This window comes from Pocillopora damicornis, chromosome 4 (assembly GCF_964200805.1).
Source record: "Pocillopora damicornis chromosome 4, jaPocDami1.2, whole genome shotgun sequence".
In the NCBI taxonomy this organism is placed as follows: domain Eukaryota; kingdom Metazoa; phylum Cnidaria; class Anthozoa; order Scleractinia; family Pocilloporidae; genus Pocillopora; species Pocillopora damicornis.
Genome location: NC_142673.1, coordinates 18,851,372 through 18,869,190, shown reverse-complemented (window position 1 = coordinate 18,869,190; position 17,819 = coordinate 18,851,372). Strand labels below are relative to the sequence as shown.

Here is a 17,819-nt window from a genome sequence, read left to right as displayed (position 1 = left end):
ACAAATAGTGCGCCGTTACATTGAATCTTGTTTAACACCTAGTTGAAGAACTCTACAGGCACTACAAAAACCAATTCCTTCCCGTGTGTCTCTAAAATTGTCTAGAAATGATTAATTACCCTTTGTGTTCAGGCGGCACGCAATGGGTCACCTTTTTTACTACAGGCCATCGCTTGCCCATTCTACAACACTTACCAACTTTAACTGCTGCAAGAACATATAAAATAAGAGAAATCTTCGCGAGAAACATTTTGTGAGATTTAGCTGCTTAGCAAGGTTGTTGCCGTTTCACACTCTGAACACTTTTCAAGTGAGGAGGTCGTTAGCACCGGTAGGGTTAACCCACCGTTTTTAAATGCGTCAAACGGTTCCGCACGCGGAAATCCGCATCCTTCAAACTTACTCCGCATACATTGCAACGCATTCTTTCTACTGAGCAATTTGGTCAACTTTTTTTCATGATTAGGTCTTCGCAACCTCCAATGAGAAGGCTTAACGAACAATGACTTAAAAGTTCCAGAAATACATTTATCTTAACGATCATAGCTACAGGAAAGACGAAGAAAGAAATGTTTTCAACATCTTGACATTCCTCCAAGTTGAATAAACTAACCATTCTGTAAATTGACAAAGGGGTCAAAAAATCTTCAAAACAAACAAATGGTACAGGAGAGGAGGAGCTGTTTATTTTGAAAAAATAACAGCTAAATAATCTGGTAACTATGGGTAAATAAGTCCATTTGAAAGAGAGAAAAAAAGGGGTAAAGCGAAAGCTCCATTCATTGTTACATGGGTATCGTCACAGAGGTTTCAGTTTGGTACACATTTTAATAACAACCTCTACACGTTTGGAAATCATTCCAAACTCAACCGAGCTTTTTTTTTTTTCGTATGAAGTATCTCTCTGAGAAATTCAAGAGGCCGTTTAAGGGATTTTTCACCTCATCATTAGAAACAATCCAAAATAGCATTTTAAGATGTGATTAAACCGATTGAACCTGAGAGATAAATCGTCTAAACCATCGCTCCACTTATCCAATCGCATGCAGAAGAAACTCGATATGGATCGTAGCGTGCTGCTAAACAGACAGAAACTATCTGCGCTAATCAGCCACTGACTGGCGTGTTTCCTGATTAAGACAAAGGTGATGGAAAGGTAGCATATCTATGTTTTGATTGTCACATAAATGGCCAATTTGAGGTCCAGCATAAAGGCGGTGCTCTGTGATAAGTGGGTCCCGTTCCTGAAGCATTCGTAGAATTTGCGATTCAGAGATAAGATAATGGGATTGCGGTGTCCCTTGTTAACCGAGAAGGCAAAGTAGCAAGTGGACATTTATCACACACAAGAAACAATATTAAAGTTTCAAAACTTAATCCAAGTTATTGATTCAGGCTGCAAGAGTAAAATAAACTGAGTTGCGTTCGAGTCCGTGACGCTCAGAAAGATAAACACATATCAAGATCCAGACCTGACGCGTAACTGTAAATTGACACCACGCAACAAGATGGCAACAGATCATTAATCATTATTGTTTGTCGGGTATAACAACTGATGAAATCCTGCTAACAAGGTTCTGCTTGGAAAATGTTTAACCCACTCGTGAAGCTCCATCAGTACGATGCACTTTCTTGCGCTAAGAAACAAAAAGTTAAACTGCATGATGGAAACAGATGCCTGCACGGAAGATCGGGTGAAGACAAAGGAATGGCAACGCCCTAAAGAACAGACACTCTTTCTTTCATTTGTTTCGTGGCGTCTTCAATTTGGGTGAGCGTTGCATGTGCATGCTTTTTCTCTGATAAACATCTTTCTTGATTCTCCTTAAATAAAATTCTACCTTGTGAACAAGGCCAAAACCAAACTTGTTGATATTTGTATATTGTAACGGCGAACTGATCTGTGAAATTGATTTGTGCTGAACCATGATGGAGTGATTCGTTTTCCCTTAAAGGAAAACGGTATTTCAGAGCATTTCAGGGCTTTCATCATAGTATAAGTTTCAGTTCATTTCTTGCAAATTACACCAAAGTCATTCAGCTACAGTTGAGCAAACAAAAGTCGGTTGAATACTGTCTTACTGTCCTCAGAGTGCTAAACCTTTCGCAACGTATAAACCTGCTGTAATTCTGGCTGTAATGTCTTCACAACATTCTGCTTCATGTTTCACTTCTCAAACTAAAAAGTAACTTGTAAATTCGGCTCCAAAGAACATTTTTTCTTCGCAGATACGAAGTAAAACACAACATATAACTAACGCAGTTTTACATTGCTCTGGTTGTTTCGAAGAGGTTTCATTCCACAGTTAATCTCCAGTGTTGGGCATCCTCAAATTGTTTTGGGATTACAGTGTTCTTACAAACAGGTGATTATAACTTCAAAGGCGAGAACCGTAGACCAATGATACATTTTTTTGGTAGGGTTTCTGTTAATGTTACATGAGTTGAATTCAGTGCTATTTAGAGCTGACGTTGGTCAACCACTCGGATAACCAACAACATGTAGTTGCCTAAGATTGTACGCCTTCATCAAACAAAACAATATTCCACTGATGGTCTATTAACAACTTTCACACTTTAATGGAAGGAAGTAATCGATTGAATCTCTTCTATTCCATGTTCGGAAGCTTAAATCTATTAGCGGGGGCATGCCACACAGACCAAGGCACTAGCTACTTAAGTAATCACTGTATTACACGCGCCTTCGACATGCAGTTTGGTTTGCGATCATGATATTGGTGTCGAGAGCTTGAAAAAAAAAAACGCTACGTTATGATATTTCCGAGTAAATTCTTACGGTTAAGTTGTTATATATTTCTATTATGTTGTGCTAATTAATCGATTACATTCGATTATATTCAAAGTCGAAACGATCGCTTATCGCAAATTGAAAAATCGTTCTAAAACTTGGCTACTTTCAATCGGTTTGAGTCCAAATTGAATTGTATGACAATTGCAATAGTAATTTTGCTAAGAATTACTGCCGCCATAAAGATGTATTGTTCTTGTTTTAAAATCTAACCTTGAAATTTATTCTCCACGGGCCTCAGAACAACTTGGGCGATCTTCGTGGCAACAAGCACACTTTTCAAAGTACTGAATTAAATGGCAGAACTCTATTTAACGCACTACAAAACTAAAACGCCGCTTCTAAATGGCTTCTGCAAAGACGGCATCTGATTAAGAGTTTCATTGGTAAAACTAACGTTTGCAAAGACGAATCTTTGCTCTCTTTTGTGCTAAGATTCCCTAGGCCCATTTATTAAGCGATAATTGAAGCAACTGAGGGGTAAGGAGATCCTGCAAGCTTAGCCTTCGTAGAGCTTGAAAATATTTTAACGACTGCTTAGTTTTCCCACGTAATATCATCAAACATGCACTCGCCCGTTTGTTTCTACCTGTCCCTGATTAAGTTAAAAGTATTCCTCAAGTTGCTTTCACAGAAAACGTCCATTACGCTGTATTAAGGTTCTCTCATTTTCGAGTGATATCCCGACACAAGTGAAAGTCAACTGCAAAGCATCTTCTTGACATAGTGTTTTCTTTGCATTGAGAAAATTTTCACCTTTCTTCAAAATCGAGGGGAACTTTGATGTTTAATTCAATAAGTTTATTAGATCGTTTTACTCTATCTGTAACCCTAACACGAAGCACGACTAAACCATGGTGTTTGCTTTCTCGATGAACCGCATTCCAATTTTCTATTATCTTAGAACCGAAGGTTGTCAGTCTCCTAATTGAGAAAACCGTCGTTTTATCTTACATCTATCCGGGAAATAGATACAGAAATAGTTTTTTTCTCCGAACTTCTGTATGAAGCACTAGCATAGCCTAAGAACTGCATCAGGTAAAGGTAGAGGAACAAAACTGCCAGCATCTCCTGTCACACATCAACAATGGGGGTTACATACCTATTGCTAGATCTCCCACTTTGAAACGAGAGGTTAACAACCGCGGCCGAACAGCTTGGCGATTTTCATTCAACTGAGCAAATTTCTCATTGGTACATTTTGTTCAACAGAGGAATACTCTAAGATAAACCACTAGTTGAATTGGTTATGTATGCATGAAAATGTGCGCGACCATTGACTTGTCGATGGAATTTGTTTGTGAAAAGGCAAATACACTGAAATTAAAATTTACTTAGTTTTGGTTCCCTCTAGCTGAACCGAAAAAAGGCTTTAGAAAATAACTCACAACTTCAGACAAACTGGGAAAAAATGAAGCTTAACAGCGTGGTTCATTAGATAACACCTGCCGTAACATATTAATCAGACAAAAATTCTCACGAAGACAACATCAGAACAGAGTCATTTTCCCCTACAAGTTTTTCGACTGGTTATTCACAATTCCCCAAACGTTTGTTTTCTTCGAATCCAACTTTCAAAAGCTAGCTTACTTGTTACCTCTACAGTTAATTTTTGTGAGGTATTAGAGTCAGTTTCTGGCCTCAATTCCAGCTTTCCCTCTGTTCAACTGTATACTAATTAGCTACAGAAATTCATGCAACCATTTGACAGTTTGTTTACTAGATTTCGCAAGTCAATAATGTAAGACCCAATGTACCAACCTCAATGCACCATGCCCTTAATTGAATTTGTACTGTGAAGTAGCTGTTTCGGTAAAGATAAAATACGTGACATTTGTAATTTTTTAAACCTCTTTCACTAATAAAATCATCGTTTGATTCTATTTCAGTTTTTGCAACCTCTTCTAAAGCGCAGTGTCACGATCTCTTTATTAGAGCGTCTTAAGTAATCAGTTCGCCCTTCTTTTGATCCTGTAGAATTTTTACTTAAAAATATATTTTAATAGAAAACTATAACTTTGATCGTTCAGATAGCCATAACTTAGATTTCTCGCACACTAAGCTGTGCTTATCGCTAAGCCTTCGACTGAAAATCAATCTGCTGTCTCAGAGAGAAAGACGTCTTGATATTTTAACTGTTCTCTTCATTCATGTATCTCTATACTGTTTGATAAAGATCTCCTTTCATAACTGATCGGACTTGCCGGAGCCGTAAAAATGCCGACTTTTTAATTAACGAGAACATATCAAGTGTTGAGGAATAGAATTTCAACCATTTAAGCCACTCTTCAAAATATACATTAAGGAGGCTTCATAAGGAGAGACATAATCCTTAAAATACTTCAAATGAAGGTTTTTGGAGGAGGCCTACAATTAAACCCTTTCCACCCTAACATCAGTATGCACACTCTCCATTCTGTTCTCTAAACATTTCCTAGGGTGCCGACAAGGAGAATTTGTCTAACAATCAAGACCTTCTGAAGTTGGTGATCAGTTCCTTTATACTCCTGACCTTAATGTTTGTTTCAGGGGTGACATGGTAAGGAGAAACTTGATATCAGTCACTCTTAGGAGTCAAAGGCGGCTTTGCGAAAACCTGTCAGCACGTAGTAGCCGAAAATCATCATAACATATAATAATGCCAAAATTAACAACCTACCAGGACCTAGTCCTTCTTTTCATGTAAAATGCCGCTGATTGAAAATATTTCGGCGCAAGTTTATAGTCTGACCAAAATAACAACTACTTCACTTGCGGCATTTTACACGTGTTTATCAATACTTTTCTTGATACGCCCAAATTCAAACGGTCTAACCGCGATAGAGGAAGGAAACCCTAAAGAATTTTAGTCACTATCTTGAGGTCGCTTCTTGATCGTCTCTTGTGATACAGGAAAGGTAGATATATGTTCTCGAAGGGAAAGAAGTCTTGCAATTGTATAATTCATTGGAGAACACGACCTCCGAGAGAGGATGAAATGGGTTCAGAAAAGTTAGACTCGAGGGACTGCTGTAGTTTGGGATAAACTCAATATAACAACGAAAGGCTGTTTTTAGTAGCTTAAAGACTGACAAAATAAGAATCAAGAGACAGCTAAGTGATTGTAAAGTTGTAACTTAAAGACTGACAAAATAAGAATCAAGAGACAGCTAAGTGATTGTAAAAGTTGTAACTAATGGCAGTGAAGTCCTCAGTGGTGTTGTTCTGCCTTTTTTTTGTCAATGTGAGTTTAGTTACTAGATAATTTCACTAAACACAATAATATCAATAATGATAAAAAAATATTATTGAAAATATAACGCTTCATGTTATGTTCGTATCCTCCTCGATCATTTCTAGTTTTCAAGATTTGAAACCAGAAGTGCTACATCCTTCTATCGGCTTTTATTCCTTGATTAACTTATGCACGACTTATGGTGTAAATTTCCCTGAACAGCCCTCAGTTCTATTATTTCAGGAATGCTAAAAGATTATTTTATGGTTACATCAAAACAGCTATCCTAAAATAAGTATCTTTTACATTAAAAACTCGAACCGAACGATGTAAGGCCACCATGATACCTTTTACAGGAGTTCCAACAGTAACATCTTAAATTGCTATGTTGAGATAGATTCCTAGGCAAAGAAATATCTCTTTGAACAATGCTGATCGCGATTAGAAACAAGTTCGTTAATGAAAGACTGAGATTACAACATTTCCTCTGCTGCTAGTACAGCAAAAGGAGAAATGTTTCAGTTCTGTTCTTCCCGCGGATATGTTTTCTGTAGTTCATCTGGCGAGGTATTTGCGTCACTCGGTATTAAGAAAAAATGTTCGTAAATTGAACGAAAGACTTTTTTTAACCAGTTCAGCACCGCATGTGCTGAAAAGACAACCAAACCGGTTTTCCCGAAGATAGAAAATTACCAGTAAGCTGGCGATAAATTATAAGACCGGGACGTAATATTATTTCGGCTGTCAAAATTTTTAGCGGTGATGGATTGTAAATTAATTTTGCTTCCTAGAATGCTAACCACATCAAGTAAAGCATTGTCTTCCAAGAAAAACCACCACGTAAAGTCGCAGGCATTTCCGTCAAAAGTATTCCCAGGGGTAGTTAGGGGGTGGATTCCAAAAGGCCTGTTTTGACCCATTTCCCAATATATTTTTATTTAAGCAAAATCGATTTTTTTCAAGAAACTTTTTTGTGTCTTATCGAACATTTCTTGCCAAGATTGAAGTATGATCAACAGACGTGACTAGCCCACATTTCTTCAGGCCGCTCTAATGAAAACCGCAGAACACATTTCCTTTGGAGATGAGAAAGTCGAGACAAGAGTATCGAATAATCGCGTTGCCGTTTGGTATTACAATATTTCATTCGCGCATCTGTCTTGCGATCGAAACATTTCTGGAAGTAACAAAGGCTGAGGATCGGATTTTAGCTTATCATCAAACCCGTCACATTTTTTAAGTGACATAATGGACCTGTAAAAGCTTCGTATTGTGAAGGAAGGATTATGAACCGCACCAAGTGTTTACATTAGCCTCGCACGTCACTCCAAATTAAAACATATACAAATACGAAAGCGAGCAACTTGTGCTTCATTAAAGCATTTGCAAAAACAAAATACTCTTTGTACCGCGTGAATAACAAGATTTTAGAACTAAAATGGAACACAGGGGAAATCCAATTGATAAAGATTGGGGTGTAATCTCTTTTTTTTGGGTCACTTTCTCACCCACATCATTATTTCACACCTTGATGTGTCTACGTGAAAATAGAAAGCATACCTTCGAAACAAAAGGAAGGTATTTGGGAATGGCTTTTTGAAATGTTGTTTCTAAGGTTTGTAAAACTCAAACACTTAACAAGGTTTACAAGCTAGTTTCTGATCGGACTCATCATTAGAAAGAGCTATATCAACCGAGTAAAACGGGTTTACAGTTGTAATTGGTTTTTCCTCCATGGAGTGAAATAATCCCGTGTAATAAATATTCAAGATGAATATAACTGAAGCAGAAAGTGCCTCGCGAAACAATTTCCCGGCACATCATCATCAAAGAGTAAGAGGTTAAATAAGGTCCAACAGGTAAAAATTACCACACAAGTTAAGTAAAGAAATATCAGAAACTATCAACAGAATCAAGAAGGGCGTTTAAATTAAGAGAACTTAATCCTTCGCGCGTGATCACAATGTAGTTATTTTGACAGTCTCTACGTTGTAGTCATGTTTGCTAGCTCTACATGGTTGAAAGGGACGCACAAAATGCAAAGCTGGCTGACGAAATCGCTTCATGATAAGGATATTGACCTATCTGAAATTGTTTAGGGCTTAGTGAAAGCTATGCGAAATAGAAAACACCACGATTTTCAACAGAAGTCACAAGGGCCTCTGTTCTAATTTGTTTTCCCTTTCGAATTAGTACACCCTCTTAAAAGAAAATAAAAAAATAGACCACAGCAGAGGGCAGGAGTGGTTTAAATTAGTGGCAAACTTACCTAATAGCTCGCCGGATGGAAGAAAAATGTGTACAAAGATATTAGCCAACAAAACAAGCAGCAAGATAAATCCTATGACTACAACGTGTATCACCCAACGCGGTCGTTTTCTCCCCGAATTTAACTCGTGGTAGACTTTCATCCGCATTGTTGCTGAAATGTTGACTGAAATGTTCCCTTCCCTGATTAGTAGTGCTAAGGTTATCGATCGACTGGTCTGTGAGGTCTTGCAGCGTTACTCCTGTTACTACGAACGGCGTCTTGAAAAGAGTGATTACATTAGCAATAACATGTCGAGAGGAAATGAATTAAATACTTGTACTACGTAATGCGCGCGTCATGCCATTAAAATACACGCAGACGCCTTTTATTGTCAACTCGGTTTCCGCCAATAAGACACCGCGCTCAAGTTTTATCTCAAAAAATGGAAAAGCTTTCAAAACTAGGGTTAGGTTAATTTTTGAAAGTCTTTGAAAGAACTACAAGCACGGTAGACAGTTACGCTCACAGCAGAGGATGCAAAGACGTCTAGAAATTACATCTGAGCCTTAGTTTAAAATGCTGATATAAAAATTTTGTCGCGCAGGAGTTTACAAATTCACTCTCATATTGTACTTGCTATTTTAAAATAATTTTTTTGGTAACTGGATTATGCACACAACAGTCAAGCGCGAAAACTCTTAGGGATAAAGACTGAGTTATCGATGTACTTACATGTCTTTGACTTGTTGACAAAGAGAAAATAATCTCAATTGTTTGACATACAGAGGGAAAAATATGAAATGTTCTTCAGAATATTTCACCGCACCAAAAGTGGTCTTGCAATGATAAATTAACTTCAAAAACTCCAGAGTCAAACTTTCAATAAACGCACTAGTATCTAATGTAAATCTCTGTTATGCAAATATCTTGTGCCGTATCAAATGTACCGATTATCAATTGTAATCTCGAGAAAACTGACAGCAAAGGTACGCGTTACAGACAAAGTTATCAACGCTACATGCTAGAGAGAAAACTTGCTGACCAGGTGAGCTGAAAATAATTTAAATTTTTCTCAAAACGCACTACAGACCCATGCGAATGGAGAGAGGTACGAGAGTGACCCAACGAGAAGAGTCGAGGCCTGAGATGAGTTACATCGCATCATAGAACACTTTACTAATCCAAGCTTGACCTTTGTACATTCTAACAAGGTAACGAAAATGTCCCGCGGATTAAAGATTTATTGTTCTGCGTGGAGGGTGGCCATTTATTCCTAAAAACGGGTTCGAAACTAATTCCATAAAAAGAAAAATCCGCAAGAGAAGGCATTAACCTACTCATGAGGGTGAGCTGTATTTATTTCAATCATCTTTTTTGTTGCGTTGCAAACAAAGGATGAACCTAACGCAAGGAAGTTAAATCCGCTTTGTGTACTTACCATCGTGTTAATAGTTACAACTTTATTATGTCTGAAGCAGTTATCGCACAAATGATTTCACATTTAGTTTTTAGTCTTACACATTCTTCTACACGTCCCCTTTAAGTGAGGGAATTCTCACCCCAGGCCATTATTTTAAGGTTGACACAGAAATACAGACCGAGGCACACTCACTTTTAAAATGAGATATAACAAATGTAGAATTACTAGCAACAATGACCGACACGTTGAAAAAGAAAAATTTTTAATGCACTCAGGCAGAAAGGAAAAAATGCACGGCACAAAAGTACATTCGAGGATAATATCCGGCGCGTTAAATGTCTACGCATTCCCTACGAAAATGAAAGGCAAATGCATGATACACATTGCGTTGCATACACATTGCATATTTCATCTGTTTATACCTTCATTTTATTCTTTCGTTTCTATTTCGAATCCTGTCGGACTCGCTTTATCTTTTTATAGTGAGCTAATTCTTTAAAAAAAATGAAATCTTCTATTGGGGAGAAATTGCCACTTGAGGAATATGTTGAAAAAAAGGCTTAAGAATGTCCTTCAGCGGGATAAACAAAGACATTGGATTGTGTAAAATTGTATTTAAACTTACACAAAGGTCAAAACCGCGATAAATACTATCTTACTAATTCTTCCGCTAATAATTGTTCAGTTTGTTCGGTGGCTTTAAGTCACCGAATCCCCTTGTTGTGCCCTCTGACTACACCCGGCTTTTCATATTTGCAAATATCGATAAAGCAACAAACTACGGATAACTGATCCACTCTTTGTATGTTGTTTTTATAGAGAATCACACTAAAGCGCATCTCGGTCACTTCAAGTTTTACAGACATGATAACAACGAATTTTTTTTTTTGATGAGTTTAACACCTTCATAAGAAATCAATCTCACAACTCGATAATTCTTCAAGAGCCAGTAGTAGCTTACAATATTCCTGGCTACTACGGTGGTGTTGAGGTGAAGGAGATGATAAAAATTTCCTCATGTCTGTTTTGTATAAGCGAATGGGTGTCTGGCAGACTGGAAACCGCCAAAGAAAAAAAAAATTCTCATGAATGCAAGCTTGAATTAGTTGGACACACAAATTTTCAGCCTCAGTCCCAGTACTTAGTTGTTAGGCGAAAATTTAAGTGCTGACGAAAAGAGAACTTTGTCACCACGTTATTACTCAATCATGAAATGTAGGAAAGCTGTAATTGGTAATATTTTCGCTGGAATCTTTGTGACATCCGGGCAAGGCGCCTGTTCGACTTTGGTTAATTTTTGTCACCTTCCTGCAGGCCTTCTTAATTGAATCAGTTAGAAAAAAATGGTCCTTGGTCCTCATTTGAGCCGAAAAACGCTCTTTCACTTAAACCTTCCGGAGTAGCGTGTCTGCTGGTGCGACTTTCACAAACTAATTCAAATATTATTCATAATCTACGTAGGGCGCCGAGGATTTCAGTCAGTTTGTGTCAAAAAGTGAAAAATGAAGTAAGAACGACCCCACTGAAACCCCATGAGTCCGCACACAACATACTTTTATTCATGAAAGAATCTTCGCTAAATACTCCGCTTTTTCTAACAGATAGGATTAAAGGAATTAACATCACCGATAATTTGTGAGATTGAGAACCCAAATGTGCATTTCAAACGCAAATTTTCGCTTCGAATTGACCCTATCTTGGCTCTGTACATTTCCTTCTTCCAGACCACATTCCGGACACCATAACTCATTCTCACACATATGTCATTTTTACACCTTACACTCTTAAAAACTAACTCAAACCCCTACTTTTCTCTCATAATACTTCCTATTTCTTGGAGACTGCTCAGTTTGCTACAGAGCAGCAAAGTTTACAAGTTAGACGCGACTCCAATTCACTGTCCAGTGCCGCTGTCAAAGACCGACAGCACAAACACGCTTTTGTAAACTCGCCGACTTGTGCTTCAGATTTATTTCGCTGTTTTTTCGCTCTAAACGAACCACTTTCGGAGCTATTAAGGATCTGCCACAACGAGAGGAAATCCCAGTGAGTGATTTATAGCTTTAGCTTAAACTGCGCTGAAGTTTTCGCATAAATCAAGTGAAGCTTCGCGACCCGCGACAAGGGGCGGTCGAACCGAATATCGGTTTGCTCGGATTACATATTTACATTTACAGAAAGAGATAAAACCCACTTACCTCTAAAAATACACAGTATCAACATAGAAAAGATCCGCATCCATGCTCGGGACGGTCCCATTTTCGGCCAGAAGGCAAGTAGTTACTTTGTTTAACTGCGACTGGAATACAAACAATCAAGGTGCTTATATACTCTCTTATGTCCACTCAGATGTTGCGGCGTGCAACAGATAACAGAGCAATGACCGGCATGACAAGAGAGTTTTCTAGCGGGGCTACCTGCCACAGATGTCATCGCTTACCTGACATGTGTCAAGAGCGGGGAGAATTTGATATACGAGTATATGACAGCTAAGGCTACTTAGCAAGGACCTTACGACCTATTTCTTTTAGCCAAATTTTCCAACCCGTTGCGATCTGTTTTATTTACTCTTCCTTTTGGTCCGCACTAAACAGAGAGTGGAAAGGGAGTTTTAAATCGATAAACACTGGACTCTTCTATCATTCCGGCCAACAACATGTAATGTGCAAAAGAAGGAAGACTTTGAAGAATTTTCACAGCTGCAAACCAATCACAAGTCGCGACTGAACATATGGTCTAACCGCACAAAAGTGTTATAAACCAATTGCCCCTTCAAACCCATTCAAGGCTCTCTCGTTTTAACAACTCCAACCTCCGTTTTATTTGGAGACCTGCGAGTTTTTTTTCTTTGAAGCGGTTTTCTGCTAAGAAACTATTTAGCTAGAGTAAGAATTAAACATTCGCGTGGAGTAACGATTTTGATACAATAGCCCATTCGGCAGTTGTCAGGTTAGAACTGGTTTGCTTATTATATCACTACTAATTACTCATATTAGTATCACAAATACCGCCTTCGGGAGATCACATAGCGCTATTGGGATGGGCTCTAACATTTGACACTACACATGTGAAAATCATCTGCTAAATTCATGCGTTGTGGGAGTCAAATCTTACTTTGCGCAAATTTACTTTCTAGAGTGTGCAGTTTTTGCGCACTTTTGGCAACATTTCGAGGCTATCACTACTTGAGATCTTGTAGTGTTAATCCATTTGCCTAACATAAGGTCTGTGGGGAGCTCAGCCATGAATACTTAGCAAGCGGAAGTGATGTTGATTTACGACCTAATGACAAGGCCGGAAATCCACTTGTCAAAGGAAGAACGCGATCGTGTTGTCCGAAACTGAAGGACTGTGGGAAGGCTGAACCTGAACAACAACAACAACATGTGGAACGAATTATCCAGTGGCGAATTTTTTTCAACTTTGTTGTTTTCTATTCCTGGTATTTTACAATTTCTATCATAAAATATATGTCGTTTGGTACGAAAAATGATTCACCGGAACGAGAGCTTTTCTCATTGTAATAATAACGATATTTTCAACAATCCATAGCAAGGTTTTTGTACAATACGGTTAAACCGATTGTTTTTCTACAGGAAACGATAGCTTTTTTCCAATTACTTCTTGATAATAATTTTGTAAAATCTCCTGTACAGGCCCAACAGCCGACAGATAATCCCAAAAGCTGATCTACAATGATAAGTGAAAAGTATGAAATACAGTCTCCATTATTTGCTTTCAAGGTGAAGCCATTTTAAATTGCTTTTTCTAATAAATGAATTAATTAAATAAACAAGAAAATTTAATGTGACAGCAGGCGATGCTAGAAGGGTCGGGGTTTCGTACAAATTCACATTTGCTCAAGAACTCTGAAATACTTTGTTTTATAGCCTGAGAGGGGTTTTTGTAAGGGGAAAAATTGAGCAATTCTTCGGGCAATAATTATTTTTGTATGTCATTCACAAGGGATTACTTGAATAAATTGAAACTATTCTAAATAAATAAACAAATTAAAAAATAAAGAAAAGACACGAGCCAAACCTTTTTAAAGATTAACGGGGTAGTCGTTAAAGTGTCTATAAAGGTGAGAAACTTAACAACTGGTGGTTCATAGATGACTTCATAAAAACAGATTCAAGAGAAGGTCATGATCGATTTTTTAGTCACGGACATGCAAATCTGCCTAAATCTTGGAGATCACAATGTAGAGGTAAGCTGGAAAATCAAACAAAAGACAATGTTCAATTCAACCAATTCCCTTTTGTTTATTTTAGGACACACGACCAAATGCGTAGCTCGTTTGTTGTAAGCCAAAAAAATATGAATAAAGAACACACGCGAGGGGACAGAAGTCATTCGTACCGTTTGAAGCTTATTCACGACATCAGTTTAATTTTTTTTGCGGCTCAATACAACGTGAACAAAGGAAAAGCCTGAAACAGGTCATCAGGAACAGGGCATCACAGTGGTCAGCATAAACTTCAAAGAAAGTTTATGGGGAACTGAACAGAAGAAGGCAAACACTGTATTGTTGAAAGGCTAAAATGGCAAGATGTTCATAGCGTGTTAGGCTTAATGAGGTAGTTTGTACAAAAAATTTCATGACAGAGGGTGACTAAATTAACCTCTTCGAAATCTAAATATTCATTGAGCTTCGTTACAATAACAGAATTACGTTTTATTTGCTGATATCTTTCTACGAGATTTGATGCTGCTCAAAGATGGATGGATGGATAGGGAGTCATCCTGGAGACATTCGAAAAGAACATCTCATTCCCCTCTAAGAATTTCAATGACAAGCTTCGAATCACTTCAGTTTTCGTTGCAGATACTTGGTGAATAACTCTTTTACATCCTTGAAAGCAACTTACTTCACTTTTATGTAAAACATCACTGAGGCTCAGCAGTTTAATGTCTGTGCCTGCCTGACACGAGTGTACCTTGCATAAGATTAATATGACGTGAAAATGACCAACACTTTCCAACTTATCATAAGCAGTGACTAAGCTTCAGTAAGAGTGCTCGAAACGAAGCAATATCATGTGAAAATTATTCTTCAAACACGAAAAATAAAATTTTCTGTCAACTGTTGTCTCAGAAACCTGACGAAATGAGAGAGAGAAATGCGCGATGGAACAACATCCGTCCAAGGAGAATGGCAACACACTTTAGAGGGTCGGGAAAAGGCCAAAAGGTTTATCCGTTAGGCGTACAAATTGACGAATTTTAACCTTTCGTCGTAAAAAAAAATTAACCGTAGAAAAATTTCTGGTGACCACAATCGAAAGATATTGACCATTAGCCGTAAATTGGCCGAAATTTTAATATTTAGCCGTAAAAGGTGCCGTCTCCCCATTGAGACTCTCACATCATAACTTCAGTAAAGCTAATTCAACTGAGATGAACTACCGCATAGTGGACCGTTAATCCCCATGTCTAAGACTTAAACCCTTGAAAAAAGAGATCTTGAAAAAGATGTCTGTGCTGACGAACTTTTTATCGCCAAAGTTTGTCTAGTGTAATATTTGTTATGATGCTTTTGATATGCTGATGTTTGATCAAACCCGTGAAGTAGCAAATAAACAATAAACAAACATGCAAAATAAAAACGTGGTCGCGGTTCCAAGTTATAATACTGATTACTTTTGTTTAATGACAAGCCAGAGGTGACAAACAGCCATAAATCGACATAAAGACGCTTCTTCTTAAGAGTTAAATCGTGTTTTACTCATAAGCCGGAAAGCTTTAGAAACTTCAACAAGCCTGTTGCCTCAATCCGAATTACTGGGGATAAACACAGCTTTATCTGATCTTGAACAATGTCTGTTTATGGCCGATACGATCGTGGATCGTCATATGTGGTACAATTTGTCATTTCTGAGGCCATATTATCTCATCTGTCCAGAGTTACCTTTGTTCCCTATTAATTATTCCTGCCTGGTCTTTATCATAAATATTCTGTTAAGGCCAGCTTCTCATTTTCTCCCCGTTTGCAAATTGGAGATATCTTGACGTAGCTTATTTGACATCACCCGGCTTAGAAGTTAAAACGTTTGTTCCATTCGGGTGAAGATAAGTGGAATTAGCAGAGCATCGAAAGACCCCAATAAACTTTGAGATTATCGCTGTTTGAGTGCTGGGCAAGCTATACATTTTTTAGTTCATCCACGCTAGTGTATGATCAACCCTTGAATTAAGCGCTAACTTAATCACCTCCGTTATAAATCCGTCACATAAAGAGCAGTCTGATTATGTATACTGATAGTAATAATGTCTCCCTCACCCTTGAAGAAAAGTGCACGAGATATAGAAATTTGCTTGCCTATTTACCTTTTGAAAGGTGTTCTGAGATCTCTTCGAGAGGCGACGTTATGAACGATACTCATGTTTTTAAGAGGGATATTCAGACACATTGTTTCAATCGAAATAATCTGGATTGTCTCAAACTTACTTTCAAATTTATCGAGAATTTTATCAGAAATTTCTTTACGAGACATTTTTATGTTTAAAGATAGATTTCGATTCTAAAACAATAATTAAACAATAAACCCCTGGATATGCAGCAGATCGCTGAACACCGGAAACCTTTGACGCGACCGCAGTTCAAACATTTCATTATTCCTCGTACTAGAGAAAGGGGTATACGCAATTTTGGTACTCACGTCAAAAATTAAGAGATAGCTCCACCCGATAGTCCAAACAAGAGAGGAAGCGGCTATTCTGTTTTTGCGGGACAATCGTGTGATCTGCGGTGAAAGAAAGGAAATTGCATCAATACTTGGTCGTCTGCGTTAATCACAGGGGCGGAGTTTTCGACAGGATTGCGTCAAACATGGGTAGGAGACTGCCCACAAAAATTTCCGACTTGTCATACAAGCACTTGAAAAACCTTCAGAAAAGTGCCTTAGAATATACGGAAAACTCTCAAAACTTACCAGGATGTCGTAGTTTCAAGTCTTAGGTTGTAGAATCACAAAATAAAAAATTCATTTTTTATTTCGGTGTTTTTCTCAACAGATGGCGAGCGAGTGTTACCTCACGTCATACCTAAGTTTTGAACCGTTGAGTTTATTTTTAGTAGTTTGCACGAAAAATATCTCAGAATTGTCACCTAAAAACTTGCACCACTTTTAACTACATTTTTTTTATATGGGAATCATGAAAGTTACCACTCAATGTCACTATATAACCCTTGGCCTAGATATACTTTTCTGCAAGTAGTACCATCGTTGAAAAAGTGACCAATTAAAGTGTGTTGTCGTTTGTTTTTGAAATCACCACACGCGGTCTTTAGCGGTTTGGCATGATGGATTGCAATTTCATCATCTCAGCGGAGTCTGTGGATTGACTAAATTAAAAGATCGGCAGGCTTTATTGTTCACATCTTTGTAAAATATATATCACAGATTTAAATACCAATAAACAGACTTAGATCTATAACAGCCCCACCTTTTGTTGTGTTTCGTTTTATCTGTTCTATCAACTTCCAAGACTATTTAATATCATTCGAAACTGCCCCTGGTTTAAAACTGGTTTATTTTTCATTGGAGAATATGGATAAGAGCACACTTTGACATACTGTGTTGGTAGAGGAAGTCCACTTAAGCCTCAAACTCCAATTAACTGTCAATAACCGGAGAATAAAGATGCCTCTCAACCTGCTGGAGGGATCGATCACGACAGTCATTAGCAGGAAGTTGTGTCAAATTGTGTTTTACACGTTCAATTTTGCCAACAGCCACAACGGATAATTGAGGTTAATTACAGGGGTGGAGCGAAGAGCACATCAAGGAATCCGACACTAATTGTTTCAACGGGGCAAGGTGCTTTACCTGTCGCAGTAAATCTGCTGTCAGGAACGCATCTGTCAAAGAGCAAGCGGTGATGAGCACTCATTAATCTCATGCCTCGAAGCCAAGAAGTTATGTGAAAACTTAACAGCCCTGATGTGATATTTTCCTTTTCCGTTCTCCGAAAAGATGTTTAGCTTATATGTTTCACGCAATTTTTTTCTCGTTCCTCTAGCGATCAAACTATTTGGAATGAGCAATTTTGTTTACTCTGATTCTGTCATCCTATTATGCGAGGTTACTAAAGGTAACAAACAAAGGTTAAACTGAGTTAT

The 17,819-nt window shown here is 37.9% G+C and overlaps 1 protein-coding gene across 4 annotated transcripts in view; it reads right to left on the bottom strand.

Annotated features, from left to right (window-relative positions):
• LOC113668741 (uncharacterized) overlaps positions 1–16,432 on the bottom strand; it is a 31,754-nt gene extending 15,322 nt beyond the window's left edge. The window contains exons 1-2 of one of the 4 annotated variants that reach the window (XM_089205388.1): positions 16,357–16,432; positions 11,893–11,993 (exon numbers count right to left, since the gene is read on the bottom strand). In XM_089205388.1, coding sequence (XP_089061514.1) covers positions 11,893–11,953 — 61 coding nt within the window. In that variant the 5' untranslated portion in view covers positions 11,954–11,993; positions 16,357–16,432. Of the gene's footprint in view, positions 1–195; positions 578–8,292; positions 8,846–11,892; positions 11,994–16,356 lie in introns of those variants that run through there. The other 3 variants (XM_089205386.1, XM_089205389.1, XM_089205387.1) reach the window with 3 other exon arrangements.
• Between the last annotated feature and the right edge of the window lie 1,387 nt (positions 16,433–17,819).